The sequence below is a fragment of the Grampus griseus genome, assembly GCF_964374135.1.
Source record: "Grampus griseus genome assembly, chromosome: X".
In the NCBI taxonomy this organism is placed as follows: domain Eukaryota; kingdom Metazoa; phylum Chordata; class Mammalia; order Artiodactyla; family Delphinidae; genus Grampus; species Grampus griseus.
The window spans coordinates 111,275,606-111,299,507 of NC_138999.1; the positions used below are offsets into that span (position 1 = coordinate 111,275,606).

The 23,902-nt window shown below is 37.8% G+C and overlaps 1 protein-coding gene across 1 annotated transcript in view; it reads left to right on the forward strand.

The window, feature by feature from the left end:
• Positions 1-317: 317 nt before the first annotated feature.
• Positions 318-23,902, forward strand: part of SLC25A14 (solute carrier family 25 member 14) — a gene marked incomplete at its 5' end in the record, with an annotated part of 35,064 nt that continues 11,479 nt past the window's right edge. The window contains 8 exons of the mRNA XM_082681720.1: positions 318-449; positions 5,355-5,448; positions 7,596-7,743; positions 9,911-10,005; positions 11,404-11,489; positions 14,774-14,869; positions 19,872-19,996; positions 20,794-20,929. Coding sequence (XP_082537846.1) covers positions 318-449; positions 5,355-5,448; positions 7,596-7,743; positions 9,911-10,005; positions 11,404-11,489; positions 14,774-14,869; positions 19,872-19,996; positions 20,794-20,929 — 912 coding nt within the window. The remainder of the gene's footprint in view (positions 450-5,354; positions 5,449-7,595; positions 7,744-9,910; positions 10,006-11,403; positions 11,490-14,773; positions 14,870-19,871; positions 19,997-20,793; positions 20,930-23,902) is intronic.

Here is a 23,902-nt window from a genome sequence, read left to right on the forward strand (position 1 = left end):
CTGCCCGCAGGCGCCCCGCTCCGCCCTTTCACTCTGCTGGCTCCGCCCCTCGTACCCCGCCCCTCCTTTCCCTAGTCCTTGTACGCGCGAAGTGGGTGGTGATGCGGTGACGGGGCGACATCTCTGCACCCACGTTAGCTGCAGAAGCTGCCAAATTTCTCATGTCTTAGCCTCCTCTCCCTGCACCTCCCTAGAGTCGGGTTGCCCCGTCTGGGCCTTTGCGCCTGCAGCCTGCCCGACTCCTCCGTTAAGACCCTTGTCATTTCCGCCTCCTATTTCGCGCCTTCTCTTTTAGGCTCGGAGGGGGCGGAGTTGGAATGGCTGTACCACCGTTGCCGAGGCGACGACTTGGTTACTTCCGTTGGTACCAATACTTCCGGGTTGGCGTTGCAGTGGCGCTTCCGACTGTGGGAGCCTCGTCTTCCCAGTCGTCCGATGAGCCCGAGCAGGTGAGGGGGAGCTCCTGGGCTTCAAGGCTGGGGAGCGGGGCTGGGCCGCGCCAGGCCGCGCGGGGCCGGGCTGGCCTGGTTCCCGGCCTGGGAGGGGCTTAACGGTCCTTTGGTCTCTCTCTCCCCTCAGCTGAGTCCCTTCCCTGTCTTTCACTCTTCTGGCATCGGTGGTTTTACTTCTTCGATTGAACCCTGCTTCCTCGACCCCCCAGGGAGGCCGCCTCCTTCAGGCGCCTCCCTTCTCTCCACGAACTCGCTCTGACAGCTGAGGAACTGGCAAGATCCTGCTACCCAGAGGGTGAATGGGTATCTTTCCCGGAATAATCCTAATTTTTCTAAGGGTGAAGTTTGCAACGGCGGCCGTGATTGTAAGCGGAGTAAGCAAACACCTCCATTGTATTAGTGTGACGGATGCTGTTGAAAGATGCTCCCCTTCAGTTTCTACCCCCTGCCACTCCTTGAGGTCAAGGCATTGAAGGCATCTATTAAAATGCAGTTCAGCTAACTAATTAGGATGACAGCCATTATTAACATGAATTAGTTTCTCAGACAAGGTAACAGCAGGGACATTTGTAGTGTTCTGTCAGTGTTTCCTTGTTTTTTTCAGGCTGGGGATGCTTCAAGTCATCATGAACTCTTCCCTCCCCTTCATTCCTTACATCATCAAGTTCCTTTGTGTCTCTATTTTAGAAGTTTATCTCTAACCTCACTGCCAACAAACATCTTGTCTGCTTTACTTCACACCATCCTAAGCTAGTTTCCCTGCCTCTCCTGTTTGTAATCCACTGGTTGGCTGCAGCCCTAGTAGGCTAACTAAATGTGGTAGATTTCCTCAAGTCACTTCCCTATTCAAAAATTTACAGTATCCCTCCCACCCTGCCACACACACTTTGGTTTCAGGACTTTCAACTTAACCTGTTCCTTATCATACTTTTTGTCTGATACTGTTTCAGTCAGATAAAATAATTCTCTGTTCCAGTTAGATTGCACTCTTCCCTCTGGGTCAAACCATACTGATGCTTGCCTCCACATGCTGTGTTTTTCCCCACATTTGTATCTATCCATCCTGTTCTCCTCCCCGCACCCTCTCCTTACCTATACCTGTTGAGATTCTACCTGCCCTCTGTCAAGGCCCACTTTAAGTTCTCTCATCTCCATAAGCCTTTTCAAATTATTCAAGCCCATGCGGATTGTCTCATTTTCCATGCTTCTCCTGCTCTTATAGTTTGTGCTACATAGTTTGGCACTTATTTTTTTCTTTAATGAACTACTCTGATTTCTTCCACCAGTTTATAAGCTCTTGAAAGGCAAGAACTGTATTTCATACAACTTTTATCCCCACACCCATCTCCTTAATTATCCAGGAAACATAAATATTGTCATGGTGTTAGAACATATGTTGTGTGTGTGTGTGTGTGTGTGTGTGTGTGTGTGTGTGTTTGTTTTAAACATCATGTTTATACCCATAGCACATTTGGGCATTTAGTATGCCTTCAATAAACATTTGCTTGACTCTCCATTATTACCTCCTGAATCTGAGAATCTCTAACGCCTACTCTTCCTTAAAGGAGAAAGCAAGAAAGGCACCTGCATTTTTCTGACCAGATCTTTGGAGTAGTGTAACAGGGTTATGTAATTTGTGTTCTAGATATTCTTCTCACTCTTTAGGCTATAAGATTTCCCTTAGTCAGACGTCAGAATACATGTCTGCATTTTGAAGGCATTTTTCATTGGCTTCTTAACACGATAAAAATATTTAAGGTACTATATTTCTACTTCAACTCAGATATGACTCTTTTCTTTTACCCATATCTGGGGATAGCCCCCACAAGTCAAAATCATTTTTAGAGTGCTTGGGGTATTTTACACAAGTAATTCTCTGCAACAAAAGCCAGGGGAGAGAATTAGTAGGGAGAGAATCTCTGAGGACCAGCAAAGTGTTGTGTACAGTGTGTAGCATTGGTCAGGTCCAGTAAGTTAACTTTCAAATTTTCCCTGTAACCTTTTACATACAGGCTGTATACATGCATAAAGGACATCACACTGGAACCAACCAAGTATTTATCAATAATGGACGTGTACCCAGTTCTGTACCAGCTATTGTAGGGGTTATAAAAAGTACTGTGAGACATGGTGTCGGCCTTCAGGGATCTTACCTAGTTAAGAGAGAAAATGACATGGGGCAACCAGAAGATAAACCTCATCCTAGTCATTATTTGTATGCCTGAGATTTAAGATATATAAGGGATACATGAAGGCTCAAAAGAGCATTATACAGCTGTGGAATAGCTATGACATAACATGCATGCATATATACAGCCTTATGTAAAAGGTTTTAGCTGACATTTGAGTGATTCAGTAGTGTGATATGGCCCCTACAAAAATGACTGAAATTTTCAGCTGTAGTAATTGAAGTGTAATATAGAGAATGACAAAAATGAGCACAAAGTAGGGTAGCCAGTCTTATTTTGCCAAATAAGAACACTAAACAATATCAGCTACCAACTACTAATACATTTCATACAAGAAAGGTGATTTTTAAAAAATGCTCCAGGAGTAGGAAGAACATGATCTTGTAATAGTCCTTTACATTAAATACATTTAGCTGAAATAAAAGGCACTAGGTGCCCTTATTTTCTTTAGTTCAAGCCAGAATCGTGAACATTTTCATTAAAGAACCACTGGGCTAACGGACCTGAGATTGTGACTGGTCTTTCTGGTCCCTGCTGTGGCTTTGCCCCCTGCCTTTAATTGCTTTATTATTGCTCCCTGAACCCTGAGCACATCTTCTTTATTAAAAGGCTGGGTAGCAGGTAGTCAAGTCAGGCTTCTTCTGCGATGAAAAGAGTTGAAGGAAGTTATAAAGAGAAAGTGTTGGAGACAAGTATAGCAGCCATTTGAAATGTTTGATTGTTTTGGGCAATCTCTAAATTGGTGAATGGAAAGGGCATTCCACCTTGCCCCAACTTAGAGAAGGGATATGCCATGGTCCTTGCTTTTCCATGCCTACCCTCTCATCATTTGTGTCATGTTTTACTATCAGTTGTAATCTTAAAATATGGGCATAGCTGAAAATGTTGATAAGGTAGTATTTAGTACTCAAGACTTATCTCAAACTGCAGCTGATAATTGAATTGCTTATTGCTACTTTGCTTTTTAGAATTATTTTCAACAGTTTTCCTCCAAAAGAGTTGTCTACTGCAGACTCTGTCAGATGGACTGGCTGATCATACTATGTTTGAAAGGAAGTTTCCATAATTATTTTTCTGGCCTCTAAAACATTTGTCTGCATGTTAGCTATCCTCTCTGGAAAATTGTTCTTTTGTGCTTAGTTACAGAGAATTCCTTATGTGGAAACGAAACAAAACCTTGTCTCCCATAAAAAGAGACTGTGATTCAATGGTGCTAACCCCAGATTGGGCAGTAGGGGAGGTGGGCAGTAAGTATTATCTGTTAAAATGTATATTTGAGTACTTAACTATTCAAAAATGTAATAATGATAATAGCTAATAGTTGAACTAGGTGCCGGGTACTTTTCTAAGTGTTTTACATATATTATTTAATTTTCACAACAACCCTATAATATAGTATTTATTATTATTCCCATTTTACAGTTCAGAAAACTCAGGCACACAGTGGTTAAATAACTTGCCCAAGGTCACAGAACTAATAAGTGGTGGTGTCAGGATTTAAACCTAGGCAAGTCTGACTTTAGAGTCTTCATTCCTGACTGTAAACCACTTGAAGTTGCTTTTGAAATTCAATAGTATGCATACCATGAAGATCTGAAAAAGGAATATTTAAAAGAAATCTGAGAATCCATCCTCAGAAAATAGATTGCTTCCAGCTGGACCAGGATTTAGTAGGCAATGCCTAGAGTAGTAGTTCTTAAAGCGTGGAAGCATCAGCATTATTTGCAAATTTGCAAATTTCCCAGACCACCAATCAAAAACTCTGAGGGTAAGGCCCAGCAGTCAATGTTTTAATCTGCCTTCTAGATGATTCTGGTGCACATTGAAATTTGAAAACCACTGATTTAGAAGGCAGAACTGGAAAAAATAAAATCCAAGAGGGAAATAGCTGGGAGTGGCCGGAAAAAAAGGCTGAAAATATTGAGGGTGACAGGTCTAATGGGGGCGGGATGGGGAAGGAGGTGAGGGGGATGGGGAGTAGTATACATTGTTAAAGAACCCAAACATCAAAGAAAAACAATACTTGTATGTATGTGCTTTAAAAGGCCAGGGAAAAGGAGATTCATTAGATGGATGTATGTTAAATGTCAGAGAGAGGAGAGGCATCATCCATATTGCCATCATTCCTCTGGGAACCAGAAGGAAGGTGAAAATGTGCTTAACTTACCCTGGGCCTAGTGGGGGGAGGTTGTGTGTAGCTGGAAAGTAGCTAGATGAAATAAAACCCTAAAATTTAGTGGAGAGATGAGAGGACTAAGACTATGAGAGGGTAGTGGTGTCAGTCTGCCTTGCACCTGAATCAAGCTAACTGAATACCATGAACTGCTTTTATGAGATGCCTCAGCCTATATAATTTAAAGTCCAAGCTCCTTCACTTGTAATTGTCTAGTTGGATGTCTAAGTTGGGTGTGCTGGATGGAATGAAACCTCTTCTTTGGGTGGGGATGCGAATAACATTAAAGAAACTAGAGAACGTGAAGGGCACAGGTTGATATTTGAGTGAATCGAACACTTACCTCTACAGAATGGCAGTAAAGAACACATTCATGATCATCACATAAAACAGGAGCCTTCATTTTTTGTCATTCCACCTGGTAGGGTTTTTTCTCTACATTTGTTTTATTTGCAAATTTTGTTGATATAAATTATGTGATCATACACTAACAGATGCTCCTCACTCTTGTGCCTTGTTCTGATTTGTGTTTACTTTTAGCACCAGAAAAGTGCCACTGTAAGCCATGAGATGTCTGGTCTGAATTGGAAACCCTTCGTATATGGCGGCCTTGCCTCTATTGTTGCTGAGTTTGGTAAGAAAGTGAAAACTGAGAAACCTGCTCCTTAGGGTATAGATATGGTAGCGTTATTTGTTTTTTGTTTTTTTTTGCGGTACGTGGGCCTCTCACTGTTGTGGCCTCTCCCGTTGCGGAGCACAGGCTGCGGACGCGCAGGCTCAGCGGCCATGGCTCACGGGCCCAGCCGCTCCGCGGCATGTGGGACCTTCCCGGACCGGGGCACGAACCCGCGTCCCCTGCATCGGCAGGCGGACTCTCAACCACTGCGCCACCAGGGAAGCCCGCTTGCCCTATTTAAAAAAAAAATTATCATAAGAAAGTAATGTACTTTAAAAAAATATATTTATTTATTTATTTGGCTGCACCGGGCCTTCGTTGGAGCACGCAGGACCTTCGTTGCCGCGTGCTGGATCTTTGTGCGGCATGTGGGATCTTTAGTTGTGGCATGCAGGATCTTTTAGTTGCAGCATGCAGGATCTAGTTCCCTGACCAGGGGTTGAACCTGGGCCCCCTGCATTGGGAGCGCAGAGTCTCAACCACTGGACCATCAGGGAAGTCCTGCCCTATTTGTTTTAAAAACTGTTGTCTCAAAGCTATCAAGTAATATTTTCTTTATATATGGAATCTAAAAAAAAATGGTTCTGATGAACCTAGGGGCAGGACAGGAATAAAGACGCAGATGTAGAGAATGGACTTGAGGACACGGGGAGGGGGAAGTGTAAGCTGGGATGAAGTGAGAGAGTGGCATGGACATATATACACTACCAAATGTCAAATAGATAGCTAGTGGGAAGCAGCCTCAGAGCACAGGGAGATCAGCTCTGTGCTTTGTGACCACCTAGAAGGGTGGGATAGGGAGGGTGGGAGGGAGATGCAAGAAGGGGGAGATATGGGGATATATGTATACGTATAGCTGATTCACTTTGTTATACAGCAGAAACTAACACACCATTGTAAAGCAATTATACTCCAATAAAGATGTTAAAAAAAAAGATGTACACCTTAAAGAAAAAAAAGTACTACAGACGGTATGGCAAGTGAAGTTAAGAAAAGTCAATTTTAGGAAGCTGTTTTGATAGTTTAATTATTTGTTAATTTGCTATGCTTAGGAAACATACATGCAAATATAGAGGGAGTGAGATAAGATAGGGGTTTCTGTTATATTCTTATACAAGTGGCCTTTCTGTGTGCTCAGTTGTTTATAAATTTCTTAGTAAGTATTCAGATTTCCTTTTTTCAAACCTCTTTCCCATTTTAGAAGATTGACCAAGATCAAACCAGATTCTTTTCTATTTGATTTTAATTTTGAAATACTTTTAGATTGTGTTTTTTCATCTTCCAAATTTTCTTTCCTAAACTGTTCATAAGTGACCCCAATCCACTAGTTTTTATTGACTTTCTTGGCATATTGTCTGGTGTTATGATATCAAGGTCATCAGTGACCAGAGCTGCATAAATATCTTGTTAGTTTTAGACCTTGAAATAGTCCTTGAAATATATTTTGCCAATGTAATGACCACTTCTCTGTGTTGATATAATAAGAGAAAGAAGTTTGGTTAAAGAAAATTTCCCACTCAGCACTGTGCTGGTGTTAGTCCTGAATTACCTAAGGAACCCAGATGAGTAGGCCAAATAGGACTTTGCCATTATCTTTCATAATACTAGAAAACTATTTCTCATAGACAGATAAAAGAAAAAACCCACAAAACTTTGTAATAGTATTTAAGAGTATGTGGAGCAGCAATCCCATGCTTTCCTATCTTCTTGGTGAAGATTTGGGGAGATTTTATGAGGGAGAAGTAGGGAGACTTGAGGTGGGAGGGGGGCAGAAGGAAGAGACAGATAAATGCCAGATTGTATGTTAACAGATGAAATTAAAACATTTACGTATTTTGCATTTATAGTGTATTAGGACTATCCTAAAGCACTTTATTATATCACAGTTTCAGTTATACTGTGGGTCAAATCCTGCTGCCTAGATATAGTACATTTCACTTTATCACATACAACTCTTGTCCTCTGATAGTGATATTTAAGTAGAGACCTAGGTGTTAGAAAAAGAACTTTGTCTTATGTTTTAAAAATTACCATTGGCTTAAATTCATCCAAAACTTAACTGTGATTCTTTGGAAAAACTTATAAATGAGTGTGTTCCTTCACAGGAACTTTCCCTGTGGACTTGACCAAAACGCGACTTCAAGTTCAAGGCCAAAGTATTGATGTCCGCTTCAAAGAGATAAAATACCGAGGAATGTTTCATGCCTTGTTCCGAATCTATAAGGAAGAAGGTGTATTGGCTCTGTATTCAGGGTGAGACTGGACTCTTTCCTTACGTCACGAATAGAAATACTTTTTTGAGAAGCCATGTATTTCAGCTGTCTGATAGTTTGTGCCCTTTATATTCACCATTTCAACTTATAATTCAATATTGATGTGCCAGTTTATATTTCACCTGCTTGTAAATCTTGAGCTTTGGATCTTGTGTTCATTTGGCTATAAGCGATACATTTTAAAGTGGATATCTCATTGCAGCATTGGCTTTTTCCTGTTTTCCTGAGAGTCATCCATAGCCACTGTGAATAGCGGCACCAATTCGCAGTATATATTTCTGTGATAATCTTCCTGAGTTGCCAAATACTGACTTGTAAAAAAAATTTTTCCTCTTTAAAGAAATACTATTCTGGCAGTTTAAATAGAAAATGCAGAATGAAAGAGCGGGAGATCCATCATTTTTTTGGGGGGGTCATCTTTTGGTTATTCATATGTCAGTGGTTTATTGTCCAGTGTGTTGTTTATCTGCTGCCAATTTACTAGTCCACTCCTGCATCTAGGGTACCAGTTTATTGCTCAGAGAATGGATATCAGTTTTATTATTAACTTACGTTAGCCTTAATTTCAAAGATAGTTTACTTGGGGGAAAAAATCAAATATTACATCCTTAAGCAAGTGAATCATGGATCATCTGTTTCACCTTGTTCTTTTATCAGCACAGATGATCACAAGATTATTTTTTTCAGATAGCAAGCAATAAAGTCAGAAATATGCATGTTTTGTCATCATTTTAAAATCTTAACTGTTTGAGCTGCTGCTGTCTTTCTATTTATAACAGCTAAAGTATACTTCTGCAGTTTGGAAGAATCTCAAAGGAGGTATGAGTGAGAATGTCTCCAGTTTATAAGCAGAACTTAAATAGGGTGAAATCTTGGCTCTGGTACCTCCTTGATAGGATTGAAGATATATCTGCATCTGCTAGGAAGTAAGGTTGATTTAAAAAAAAAATCTATGAAGTGGGTAACGGTGTATACTTTTTCTACATTACTGGATTCAATATGCTGATATTTTGTTAAGGAGTTTTGCATCTAAGTTCATGAGAGATATTGGCTTGTAGTTAGTTTTCCTTTTCTGTACTGTTTTTTTGGTTTTGTTAGCAGGGTAATACTAGCTTCATGAAATGAGTTGGGAAGTGTTCCCTCTTCTGTTTTCTGGAAGAGATTGTGTAAGATTGGCATTCATTTATTAAATATTTGGTAGAACTCCCCAGTGAAATGATCTGGGTGGGCCTGGAGAGTTCCTTTTTGGAAACTTTTAAATTATAAATTAAAAAATTTTAATGATTATGAGATTATTCAGATTATCTATTTCATCTTGATCGAGTTTTGGTAGTTTGTAGTTTACAAGGAATTAGTCCATTTCTTCTAAGTTGTTGAATTTATGAGCATAAGGTTGTTTATAGTATTCCTTCATTATTCTTTTAATGACTGCAGAATTGTAGTGCTATTCCTCGTTTTATTCCTGTTGGTGACATTTCTCTTTTTACTACTGGGACCCTTGCTAGAGTTTTATTAGTTTTATTGATTTTTTTTCAAAATAACTTTGTTTCATTGATTTTTCTTTATTTTCCTGTTTTCAAGTTTATTAATTTATGCTCTTTATTATTTACTTCCTTCTGCTTGCTTTGGGTTCATTTTGCTCTTCTTTTTTCTAGTTTCTTGAGGGTAGGAACTTAAATTATTGATTATTTTGAGACTTTCCCTCTTTTCTAATGTAAGCATTTTGTGCTATAAATTTCTCTCTCAGCACTGCTTTGGTTGCATCCCACATATTTTAATAGGTTGAATTTTCATCTTCATTCAATTCTATTTATTTAAAAAATACACCCATGTCACCCATGGATTGTTTAGAAGTATCATTTAATTTCCAAGTGTTTGTGGATTTTCCTTATTGATTTCCAGCTTAATTCCATTATGGTCAGAGAACATATTCTATATGATTTCAATTATTTTAAATTTTTGAGGTTTGTTTCATGACCTAGATGTGCTCTCTTGATGAATCCATGGATGCTTGAAAAAAATGCGTATTTTGCTGTTTTTATGGAATGAGGGGGGTGATGGAAGTGAGTAGGCTGTCTAGATATGTATAATCTGTGAGTGCATGTTAAGTATAACTGACTTTCTTTTTCTTTCCTTCTTTCTGGCAGAATCGCTCCTGCTTTACTAAGACAGGCATCATATGGCACCATTAAAATTGGCATTTACCAGAGCTTGAAGAGATTATTTGTAGAACGTTTAGAAGGTCAGTATAAGACTCCTTATTCTCTTTTAAGGTAACACTCAAAGGGATTGTTGAAATCATGCTTAATGAGAAGTGTTCATCACAGGGTGCCTGAGAATGGGTAGCAGTCATTGCAAGGACAAAATAAGCTTGTACTGATTTGGGATTAATCCTTGCAGAGGTGATGTATAGGTTAGAGGGACCTGCTCTTCAAGTTTGTCCCTTTTCCTATCAAACGAACAAAAAAAGGCTTCTGGTCATCACAGAGAGAACATGGAGCAAACTTGTTGAGAAAATTAATGCTGTCCTCATCTACAAGAGGACTTCAACTATAAGGAATCCTCTAGCTGTGGGTTTTGATAAGCTTTGGTCAGGTAGAGTAGTTTTATATATATACAAAATATGGCCACCTTAACCCACATTCAGCATTACCATATGTCTCTCTATTTGCTGCTGTAGCTTTTTCAGCTCAATACTATACTAAAATGGTTATTTTACTACAGGCCTGAGGCTGTTGCATAGTTGGGGACAGCTGGAGAGCTTTTCGGTTCGTAATGTCCTTTAAATTGCTTTATTGTGTAAGTCAACTTTTTCTGGAGCCTTTTTGCGGTACACGGGCCTCTCACTGTCGTGGCCTCTCCCGTTGTGGAGCACAGGCTCCGGACGCGCAGGCTCAGCGGCCATGGCTCACGGGCCCAGCCGCTCCATGGCATGTGGGATCTTCCCAGACCGGGGCACGAACCCGTGTCCCCTGCATCGGCAGGCGGACTCCCAACCACTGCACCACCAGGGAAGCCCGGTTTACCTAGGTTTTAACTTGTAGGCTCGCTCTGGTGAGGAGGCGTGGTGAAGATTGAATTTTAGAACAATACGCTCTGTGGTTTCTTTGTTCTTTTTTCTAGCTGAGAGGATTTAGTTCCAAATGACTAGTTTTTCCACATTTAACTACAGAAATCTTCTGTCAATAAATAGAGGCTAGTAGATAATATGGCCAATTAAAATTAATATTTAGGTTTTTTTTTTCCTATTAGACATAAGATTTTATCCTTTAACATTCGGTTCCTGAGTCTTTAGAGTTGATGATTCTCCAGAAAAAGACTTAAAAATTTTTTTCTTTAGATGTTTGAAATGATTGAAGGAGAAATAGCACATTCTGAATTTATATGGAATATTGGCAGTTTTACAGAATAATAGGATATATTCCAGTGTGTTTTAGAAATATCTATTTTAATTTTATATGTTTCAGTACTGATTTGGAACCTAGAAATATTTGAGTTTCTTTATTTTCATAAGCTTTGTGGTTCATTTCTGTAGTCAGTTCTCTGACATGGTTCCCTCTCTCTGATAGCTCAGCGCTCTGTTCTCAGAAACTGGTACCTCTTACAAGCAGACCTTTCTTTTTTTTGTTCATTTTTACAGATGAAACTCTTTTAATTAATATGATATGTGGGGTAGTGTCAGGAGTGATATCTTCCACTATAGCCAATCCCACCGATGTGCTAAAGGTAAGAGAAATCTGGCAGCGTTGGATGTATGCAGTGTGACACGAAAAGAGCATGAGCTTTGAGTCAGATTTGGGCTCAGATCCCCACTCCGTCACTTGCCAGCTGTAAAACCTTGGGCAAATCACTTAACTGCTTTAAGCCTCAGTTTCTTCATTTGTAAAATGAAGATAATTCAGTATGTATTGCATAGGGTTGTTAAGGATTAAAGATAATATATGTAAACTGTTATCATTGTACTTGGTAGGTAGTTGATGCTTAATAAATAGTAGTCAATTTATTATGATGTGCATTAATCCATTGGTCTTCAAACTAGAGTATGCAAACCTTTATAGGTTCTTTCCAAGGGGGCTATGCAATTTTTTTTGGGGGGGGCTATGCAATTTTAAGGGAATCAATTTCCAGATCCCTTACTTTCTTTGTACCCTTCTCAAAAACTGATCTGAAAATGAGCTTGTGTTTAGAACAGCCCTTGCCCCACTTTACAAAAGAAAGGCACATTCCCCCACCCATTCCAAAACACAGTATGGTATATTGACCTGTGGTGTAACCTGGAGTATCAGACAAAGAGATAAAGTGAAATACAGTTTTTAGAGAAGCCTCCTTTAATAACTAATTGAAATACTGTAAATCTATAATGTCGCTATCTTTTCCTGTCTTATCCATATTTCTATTAAGAATGAGATTTGGCTTTAAAATGATATATTTTGGCCTATTAGAGATATTCTGAATTCAGAACCAGAACAGTATAGGTTAGTGGTGCTGAGTTTTTTTACAATGTAATTGAATTTCTTTCAGATTTTATCAAAATTCAGAATAAAACATTTATTTAATAATATCAATGATATCAATCTATATCTTATTTAATCTAATAATCTAACTTAATCTAATAATAGCAATCCGCATCTTATTTTTGAGATAAAATCGTTAACATTTTTTACTTATTAACTCATTTACACTTATGATAATTAAAAGCACTAAATATATGATTAAAATGTGTAAGAGGATCCCAAGTTTTTAAAAATCATTTTAGGGGGAATGTGAGAAAAAAGAGTAAGAGAACATATGTTTTATTTATTTGAAACCACAAGTGGCTAGGTTGGTGGAGGGGAGATCTATTGTGATTCAGAGTTTTGAGAACCGAGAGAGTGACTTGAAAAACAACACACGTGAAAGAAACCAGTGGTGGTTGATGAAGAAATGATATGAAATGATATTTCTGGGTTAAATTGAGAATACTTTAGCTACAGAATTTTTATATCACTTTAGATTTACAGAACAAGTATTTTGAAGATAATTGACTATATCCTAAAACTCTAAAATATGTGCAATATAATTACACTGGTTAGAATGTGCTTTTCAAGAACAATAATATTTAATTCCCTAAAACTTCCTTTGTTATCCATCAGGGTCCTAAACTTAATCATATAAGTGATTCACTTCAATTTCCTGTTGCTCTGACCTGTCTGGTACAATTACAACCATTGACCAATGCTACAATCTCCCTTTTCCTTTCATATCCTTAGGTAGGGCTGAGTGGTGAGTGGTGCTGGGACGTGGAGGGTCGGGGGTAGTCACAATCCTATATAGGAGTTATAATCACAGTTGGGCTGTTTAATTCTTTCATTTATCCTTGAATAGATCTTTCTCTGAACTACGTGCCGCTTCCTTGCCTTTGTGCATGTAGTTCTCTTTTTGCCTGCAATGCCTTTTCCCCCTTTCCTCATGAATTTATCCTTCAAGACTGCTCAGGAACAGGGCCAAGACTAGGACAAGGGAGATACTCCCCTTGGGTGCAAAATGTAAGGGTGTGCCAAAAAATTCAATAATCAAGAGAAATAACATTTTTATGCAATATTTTTCAAAAATTAAAATGAATGTGAAAAATTCATGATGAACAAAATAGCAATATTTTGTACAATCCGTCTCACTCACTCTAATCCCGCCCTGTTGGATCCTGTCTTTAATTACAGTTTTGATACTTGGTTCATCATGGGTTTTTGTGCATTAATTTTGATTTTTAAAAATATCACATTAAGATATTATTTATCTGGATTACTGAGGTTTTTTACAACCCCCCCCCACTACATTTTGTGCCTGAGGAAAGTGCCACACTTGCCTCACCCTCATCCCAGCCCTGGTCAGGAATCACCTGCATAAAGAAGTCTTCTACTTACCATAGGATATTTGTGGTTTCAATTTGTCTTTGTGATAGTTTCTATTCCATTTTAATTTGGTTTAGGTTTTATTTCAAAACTCTTAGTAGTAGCAGTTGACTTTCCGCATAAAAACATGCTGCTGTAACATGATTTACCAAGAGCATTTATTAAAACCTAGAGTTGTGCTTCATGAAAATCAGGCCTACATTTGGGCCACTAGTACTTAGTGACTGACTACTATGATCTATATGTGCATTCGGTGGAAATTGTACCAAATCTTTTACATGGCCTTTTAATGCTGTATCTCCTTTCTTGTGCCTCTCAAAGGCTACTTTGCAGAATACAGTGTCATGCTTTTTACAAGTAAAACTCAATTTAAGGTCTTGTAAGCATTAAATTATATTTTTAAACTTTTTTCCTGCTTTTTATACTTCAATAAGCAATGCATGTTCAATGTAGTAAAAAGTGGAAGGCAGGAAAAAACACAAAAGAGAAAAATGCCCACTTGGAGCTTCATCACTTAGACGTAAGCCACTGTCAACATTTGGGTGTGTATGTTTAGTCAGTCTCTTTGTTGAACATATGGTTATTTTTAAGTCTACATGTTTTTGATAAAAATGATATACCATACATACTGCTTTGCAACCTGCTTTTTCTATTTAGCAATTAATTGTTGACATTTTCCAATATCCACAAATATTATTCTACAATAAAATTTTATGGCTGCATAGTATTCCCTTAAATGGATGTATCATAGTTTATGCAGCTAATCCTTTGTTGTTATTTTTGGACATATAGGTTGTTTATAGTTTTTCACTAAACTAATCATAGTTTAAATGGGTTATTTTCTATCCCTACAGAGTACTCATTCTTTCTTTTCCCCAAATTTTTTTCCAACTCCAGAAATGATGGACTTAGTATGAGGAATGTGAGGCTGATAAAAATTGTCTTTATAAAATATACTTTGACACAAATTACATTCTTTCTATATGTAGCTTAAGTCATTAATTTCATCATAATAGTAAGCTGATTTTTAATTCCCAAATACTGTTTTCTTCATTTTAAATGAGTGAAACATCTCAATTTGGTTCTCTGTCAAAATAAAATGTTCACCTCTTCTGATTTTAGATTCGAATGCAGGCTCAAGGAAGCTTGTTCCAAGGCAGCATGATTGGCAGCTTCATTGATATATACCAACAAGAAGGTACCAGGGGTCTGTGGAGGGTGAGTACTCTTTTCTTGGTATTATTCTTTACACAGTTGCTAGAATTTGCAAAAATTACCTTTTATATAAAGCCATAAAATTGTGAATTGTCACCTTATACTATGTAAGATTCTTGGTAACCTAAAAAATAAGGTAAGAAGCTCCTTATCAGCTATGAAAGGACCAAAACTTATCAGTTGTCTTTATTTCTGCTTAATGTTTGGGGATTGTATTTGTGAGAGAAGTTATATTGTTTGAGATAGCCATTTTGGTTTGTTCAAATTCACAGTGAGTTTAACTTTTCAATCTATATTTTTGCCAGTTTTGTATTAACACAGCAATGTATGTTTATGGTAGTCTCTGTAGTGCTTATGATCAAAATTTATTGCCTAAAACAACTTTTTTAACATTATAAAAGGTAAAAGATATACTATAAAATGTTGAGAAAGTATATAAAAGATAAAAATATCCAGTAGTCCCACTAGCTAGAGATATCACTGTTAACATTTTGTCGTATTATCTTCCACTCTTCTATCTATACTTTTTAAAATATTTTTGTTCCTGTAATTTTTTATCCAGTTTTAATCACTTAGGATTGTAATATTAAATAAGACTACTAGTAGTAGAGAGTAGAATGGGAAATCCATTAATAGACTCTTAAAAGAGAGAGCTTTACTTTTATTATTTCTTTATAATTTTCCCTAACTACTTACTATAAAAATTTTCAAACATACAGACAAGTTGGAAGAACAGAACAATGAACACCTACATAGCTGGATTAAATGACTCAAAGTTTGGCCCTATTTGCTTTATCTACTTATGTATATACACACATGCACACACATACCCATACACACACACACACACACACACACACACACGTGCACACTCTCTTTTTTTGTTTAAATATCTAATGAGTCTCTCTTTTTCCTTTTTTTCCTAAACTATTTGAAAGGAAGTTGCAGACATCGTGTTACTCCCCTAAGTACTTCATTATGCATCTCCTAAGAATAAGGACATTCTCCTACATAATAACAATACCATTGTCACACCTAAGAAAATTAATAAGTCCCTAATATCTAATACCTAGTCCATATTCAAATTTCCTTTATTGATGAGGTCAGGTCAGTTTTCTTATATAAAATGTTTCCTTGCATTTCCCCTGTATTTCCTGTAAGCTAGAAGTTAGATCTGTTGGCTTGATTAGATGCATGTTAAACTTCATAGATGACACTATTTCATATGCATCACAGCAAGAGACACAAAATGATAGTTTGTCCCAAAATTGGTGATGCCAAGTTCGTTTACTTGTTAAGATGATGCCTACCAGGTCTTATCATAGTAAAAGATACGTTTTTTTCCCCCTTTGCAATTAGCAAGTAATTTGTAGGGTAATATTCTAACAACGTGCATATATCCTATTACTTAATGACCTTTCACCAAATGATCTTAGCATCCGTTAATGATCCTTGATGTTTGCTTTTTGATAAAAAGCACTTGGAGGTACACTTTCTTTTCCCCTTCCTTCCTTCCTTCCTTTTTCTTTCTTTCTTTCTTTCCTTCCTTCCTTCCTTTCCTTTCCTTTCCTTCCCTTCCCTTCCCTTCCCTTCCCTTCCCTTCCCTTCCCTTTCCTTTCCTTCTTTCTTTCTTTCTTTCTTTCTTTCTTTCTTTCTTTCTTTCTTTCTTTCTTTCTTTCTTTCTTTCTTTCTTTCTTTCTTTCTTTCCTTCCTTCCTTCCTTCCTTCCTTCCTTCCTTCCTTCCTTTCTTTCCTTTCTTTCCTTTCTTTCCTTTCTTTCTTTCTTTCTTTCTCCACACTGCACGGCATGCGGGATCTTAGTTCCCTGACCAGGGATCGAACCCGCACCCCTGCAGTGGAAGTGTGATGTCTTAACCACTGGACTGCCAGGGAAGTCCCAAGGTACACTTTCTTGATTAGTCTAATTTAAAGCCAGAAAATGGAACTAACTAGAACTTTTTTCACAAACTAAGGCTAAGGAAAAGGCAAAGACAGAACAATAAGTAGAATTGGAGATTTTGTCAGGGGAACATAGCTACTTTGTTTTTAATTAAAATAATCTTTTAATTGTGTTAAAATACATATAAAATATCACATTTTTGTACAACCAGTCTCCAGAATTCTTTTCATCCTGCAAAACTGGAACTCTGTACCCATTAAACAACAACTCCGTATTTCCTCTTCCCCTAGCCCCTGGCCACCAACCTTTTATTATCTCTCTATGAATTTGATGGTTCTGGGTACCTCATATAAGTGGAATCATACAGTTTGTCTTTTTATTACTGGCTTATTTCTTAGCATAATGTCCTTACTTAGCATAATGTCCTCAAGGTTCATTCATGTTGTCACATGTGTCAGAATTTCCTTTTTAAGGCTGAATAACATTCCATTATATGCGTATACTACATTTTGTTAATCCATTCATACATTAATGGACATTTAGTTTGTTTCTGTATCTTGGCTCTTGTGAATAATGCTGCTGTGAACATGGATGTGCAGATACCTCTTCAAGACTGATGTCAATTCTTTTGTGTATGTACCCAAAAGTAGGATTGCTGGATTGTATGGTAATTCTCTGTTTAATTTTTTGAGGAACTGAACATAGCTACTTTTATGATCCAGGCTACTTACTTCATCCAGGCATGTAAGGAGAAGTGAAGTATATTGTGTTATGTATTCTTTTGACACAGACATGTATTATTTACATATTAAAATATGGGAATCTTTTTTTCATTTCAACAAGGAAATATGTTTACATTTTTCTTCAAACACATGTCTGTATTTTGTTTTCCTGCTTTGATTGTAACATGGGTACTGGAAACATTTCACTTTCACTGGAAACACTTCACTTTCTTCCAAACTCCATTGTAAGAAATAACAACAGGAGTACAGTAATAAAGAGTAACTGGCACTTAAGTCAGAGTTGGACAGATAGTGGAGTAGTGAACTGGAGAGCACTTGCCCTGTTCATTGCTGTCGTACACCACGTGAATCCAGTGTGGCCAAATTTTCTGGGCTTTCAAGAGAAGCTGGAAATTTGCATTCCTGTGTGAAATAACCATTCCTGTGGTTTTGTTTTTGTTTTATGTTGACAGCTAATTCAGCCTTTTAAGAAACACTGTGTAGGCCACACAAAACATGTCTGTGACCTGAATTCAGCCCGTGGGGCCTTACGGTTCACCAAATTAGTCTTCTGAGGCCATCTTCTAACAGAGTTGAGCAGGTGGAAGGATCAGAGAGGAAGGTACTGCTGGGCCAGCCAGCCTGATCAGCAGAATCAAACATCTCCTGATGACAGCACAGCTATCTCACTTCCACTTTATAAATGGAGTTTGGGAATTTAAAGATGATTGAACTCTTTAATTATAACAGGTATCACAGAAAGCAGTTGTTCCCCATCGTATATTATTTTCAGTTTTTTAAATGATATTTAAATTTAAACACAATTGTAAAAGTAAAACATTCCTTGTGAAAATTTTTACAAAAATTTGGCATGTGTTTGTATACCTTTTCCCCTAAAGTTAGAATAATACTATAAGTAATTTTATGTCTTACCTTCTTCAGCGTTGTAGGCATTTTCTCGTATCATTCATATTCTTCAAAAACAGGACTTTTAATGCTCTGGCAGCCCTATGTTGTAACGTGAGCTGTGATAGGAATACTGTACTAGTGAGTGAAAAGCTGGTAGTGTTATCACAGGAGGACTCATAAGGAGGTACTCCTTTGCCTTGGCCTTCTCCCTGGCTGCATCATACGTTTGCTGTCATCCTAGTGTGTCCTTTCTGCACATCCTAAATTCTGTGAAATAAACTTGAAAGCTCTTTTCTCCCTACTGACTTTTGCTTCCTGGTTTTATTTTTAATAACATCTTTATTGAGATAATTCATATACCATAAAAATTTGCCATCTTAAAGTGTACAATTTAATGTTTTTTGGATATCCACAGACTTGTGCAACCATCACCACTGTCTAAGTTTAGAACATTTTTATCACCACAAAAAGAAACCCCATATCCATTAATGGTCACTTCCCATGACCTCCAACCTTCCCAAACCTAGACAACCACTAATCTAGTTTCTGTCTCTATAGATTTACCAATTCTGGCATTTCTTGTAAATGGAATTATACAATATGTGGCATTTATGACTGGCTTCTTTAGTTTAACGTACTGTTTTTAAGTTTCATCTATGTTTTAGCATTTATCAGTACTTCATTTCTTTTTATGGCTGAATAATAATTCCATTGTATGTATATACCACATTTTGTTTATCCCTTCATCAATTAATAAGCATTTGGGTGGTTTGTACTTTTTGGCTATTATGAATAATGCTGTTATGAACATTCATGTACAAGTTTTTGGATAAATATATGTTTATAATTTTCTTGGGTATGTATCTAGATGTGAAATTGCTGGGTCATGTAGTAATTCTATGTTTAACTTTTGAGGAATTGCCAAAGTGTTTATCACAGTGGCTGCCATATATTGTATTCCCACCAGCAGTGTATAAGTGTTTATCTTCTTTGGGGAAATGTCTATTTAGATCTTTTGCCCATTTTTTAATTGGGTTGTTTGTCTTTTTATTATTGTGTTGTAAGAGTTCTTTATTTTGGATACTAGTCCATGTATAATATATGATATATACTAGTCCAGATATATGATTTGCAAATATTTTCTCCCGTTGTGTGGGTTGTCTTTTCACTTTCTTGATGGTATCCTTTGAATCACAAAAATGTTTAATTGTGATAAAGTCCCATTTATCTATTTTTTCTTTCGTTGCTTGTGCTTTGGGTGTCATATCAATGGTTTTATTTTTTAGTACAGTAAGTGAATTGGAAATTTATAAATGTTCCAGTATTAGCTATTGATTTGAAGGAGTAATAACCCCTATACTTCAGACTTGGATTTTTTCTGTTAGTTTTTAATTCCTGACTTACTTTGTTCACTTTTAGACTTATGTCACTACCAGTGTATTTCCTTGGTGTCTCATGTCACTTATGTTTTGTAGGGTGTTGTCCCAACTGCTCAGCGGGCTGCCATCGTTGTGGGAGTAGAGCTACCAGTCTATGACATTACGAAGAAGCACTTAATATTATCAGGGGTGGTGGGAGACACAATCTTAACTCACTTTGTGTAAGTATGATAGGTTGTACTCATTCCATATATTTAGTACTTTAAGCACAAAAAGCATCTTTCACTGAAGTCCTCAGGTAGAATTGATAATGGCTACATATGGTCTAAATACCTTTTTCTCTCTCATCACCAGAACTTCAAGCCTTCTGATACAGGTACAGAGATTCCAGATGCTATGGGCACTTTGGTACTTGGGGGCAGTGTCTAATACAGTAGCCTATCAGAGGTCTGTAGGATTTGCATTTGTTCATACACAGCCTCTGTATCTAATAAACTCATCTATTATTTGCTTTGGTTAATTTTGGATCAGAAAGCAAATTTTCTCAATGAGAAACAGAATAAAAGGGTGAAATTTTATAGGGCCTGTGAAACAAAACCACAGTTTTGGGCTGAAGACTGTTGCTAATTTCATTCTACGTTTTCTTCATCTTGCAACTTTTATGATATTTTACTACTCAAATGCATTTGGCGTATGATGCTGTGGTTTGAAAAATGTACATAACTAATAGATGATGCATAATACTTCCTGCTTAGGGAACTTGCTAGACTTATATAAACTGTCCCCTTAAAAAAAAAAAGGCTATCTGAATTTTGGATTGAAAAGTGAAGGGGACAACTTTTGAATAATGTAAAGATTAGTAAATATTTCCTTTCTTTTTAGATTGTAATGAAAGGGCAAGTGCCAGGTTTTATCTGATGAGTCTGACTCATTGTACATTTATATTTGGACTAATTTCAGTTTAAGCGGGCAGAGGTGGAAGTGGGGTAGTCTGTCTTCTTAAAGTTTTTATCTTTAGTTCCAGCTTTACATGCGGCTTGGCTGGGGCTCTGGCTTCCAATCCAGTTGATGTGGTTCGAACTCGCATGATGAACCAGAGGGCAATTGTGGGACATGTGGACCTCTACAAAGGCACTTTGGATGGTATTTTAAAGGTACGCACACTGTGAACTTGGATTGTATTTTTAATTTTCTTTGATGTCTCAGACCTTCTTGCAGTCTTTATTCTTAGTTGCTGCATTTCATTCTGAAGGTGGAAGAATCATTATGTCTATTTTTAGTAGCCTCTCAGAGTAACTCCTAGGTAGGAAAGCTGTCTCCTTGGCAATCTGCTGATGCACAGTGGTCCTTAATATTATTATTCCAGTTTGAATGCTTAAGACTGCAGGATACTTTTATCAATAGCACCATGTAGAATTACTGATAGAAAGGACTTAACATTATCCCACATTTGCCCATTTCAGACAAGGCAGAGATGCTATAATAGAAAATCTGGTACTTGGTTTCCATTCAGCATTGTACTATTGTTCACGGTTTGGCTTTGAAAGTTTCTGCTATGTTATGTTTGTAGGAAGCTGAATATCATACATGTATTATATATTATATAATCATTCATGATAATACTTCTACAAAAAACAAATTTGGAGCTAAAATATGATATTGTCATATGGTTTCTCAGTTTAGTTAACAACTATTATCTATCAGGCACCATTTTAGTACGTACAGAGAAATTACAGTGTACCACATGTATACAAACAGATAATCAACACATCTTGTCAAGTGATAAACTCAGGGGTCTATGGGAGGAAATTTTAGTCCAATTTGGAAGTTTGGGATAGGTTTCCTGTAGATGGAGCGTCTAAAATAATAGTAACTCACATCTGTTGAGTGCTTTACTGTGTATCGGGGACTGTCCTAATGCGACTTACATGTATTCATTCATTTAATCCTCACCAGTACAGCATACTGAAGTGCTAAGAGATTAACTAACCTGCCCAAGGTTTCACAGCTAGTAAGTGGGAGAGCTGGGATTTCAACTTAGACCATTGGCTTCAACCCAACATTCTTCACACTGTGGTGCCTTCCTCATGTTGGTGGATGAGGGTTAGTTAGGTTATAAAGGATATTGAATGCTATGCTGAGATGCTTGGACTTATTCTTTTACTTGATGAGGAGCTATTGAAAGATTTTAATCAGGTCAGATCTACGTTTTAAATAGATCATGCTGGCTTTGTGGAGACAGTTGTTCTCAATCTTAGATGCACACTGCAATCACCTGGGGAACATTCACAGCTCTGCACCCACCTTAAACCAATGACCTCAGAACGCCTGGGGTGGGAGCCAGGTTATCAGTATTTTGAAAACTCCTCAGGTGATTGCAATGTTCGCCCAAGGTTGAAAACCATTAATCTAAGGGGATAAGCCTGGAACAGTGGTTCTTAAAACTTTAACATGCATCTGAACCCCCTGGAAGGCTTGTTAAAATGCAGGTGGCTGGGCCCCATCACCAGATTCTGATTCAATAAGTTTGGAGAAGAACCTGGGAATTTGCATTTCTAACCAGTTCCCAGGCAGTACTGATGCTCCTAGTCTGGGACCACACTTTGAGAACCACTGACCTAGAGATAGGGAAACTGATTAGAAGGCTCTTATAGTAGTCTGAGCAAGAGATGATGAGAGCCTGAACTTGAGCATGAATAGTGGGGATAGAGTTGAGAATAATTTAGTTGATAAAGTCAACAGGATTTTGTTGACTTGATGTGGAGAGGTGTGGGAGAAAGAAGATGTCAAAGATAACTTCCCAAAAAAAAAAAAAAGATAACTTCCCAGTTTTTGGCCTTGGTGACCATGTAGTGACATTCATTGACAGAGGCATTACAGGAAGAGGAGCAGGTTTTGTGGGAGACATCACAGTTTTGGATATTTTGAGGAACACCCAGTGAATGTATTTGGATATCTTAGTCTTAACTTGGGGGAGAGTTCAGGGGTGTAGATAAGAACCTGGGGAAGCAGTAGTGTACAGGTGTTACATAACTGGAGGGGGAGGCCAAGGAGAGCAGGTAGAGGAGTTCACAGCTTTTTTGCTTTCCTAGCACACTGGAGTATTATAAAACTCCTTCCATTCATTAACAGTGATTCACAGAAGCAGTGATTCTCATACCCTGGGGAGTAGAGTTTGGCAAAAGACCCCCTTTCTATTTCTGACATGCTCACCCTTCCACTTGACAGTCACTGGTATAGAGAGAAGTGGGACCAAGGAAAGAACTCTGGGGAAATACCAACTTTTAAGGGCTTGGCAGACGAGGAACCCAGGAGAGACACCAAAAGGTAACACTTCAGGGAATTCCCTGGCGGTCTAGTGGTTAGGACTCTGCGCTTTCACTGCTGAGGGTGCGGGTTCAGTCCACTGTTGGGGAACTAAAATCCCACAAGCTATGTGGTGCGGCCAAAAAAAAAAAAAAGAAGAAAAAAAGATAACAGTTCAGAAGATACGAGGAAACTTACAAGCGAGTAGTGTCACAGAAGCCAAGGGAGTAATGAGCTTCAAGAAGGGATGAGCAGTTATTTAATGCTAAATGGAATAGAGAGATCCAGTATAAGGACTGCAAAGTGTCTGCTGGATTTAATATTTTCTAGAGGAGGTTTGCTGGATTGGTGTTTGTAAAAGTCAGATTGCTGTGCATTGAAGAGTGTGTTTAATCATTCATTCATTCATTACAAAAATGTTTGTGTCTTCTGTGCTAGGTACTGTTCTAGGTTGGTGAACAAATAAGTCCTGGCCTTCATGACATTTTAATTCTAATAGGAAGAGACAGATAAACACATAGGAAGTGAGGATGAGTAGACAAGTATAAAATACTCTTTCAAGAAGGTTGGCTAAGAGGAGATAGAGGGTATAGTAATATAGTAATAGCATTTATTGAATGCTTATTATGTACCACACACTAGAGTATATCCTTTAACTCTCAGCAACCCTATAGAGTGGATAATATCTTTGTCATTTTATATAGGAGAGAACTCAGGTTCAGAGTAGCTAAGTATTTACCCAAGATTATATACCTAATAAGTGGCAGATCTGAGATTTAAATCAGGGTTTGTTTGATTCCAGGGTTTATACTTGTAACCAC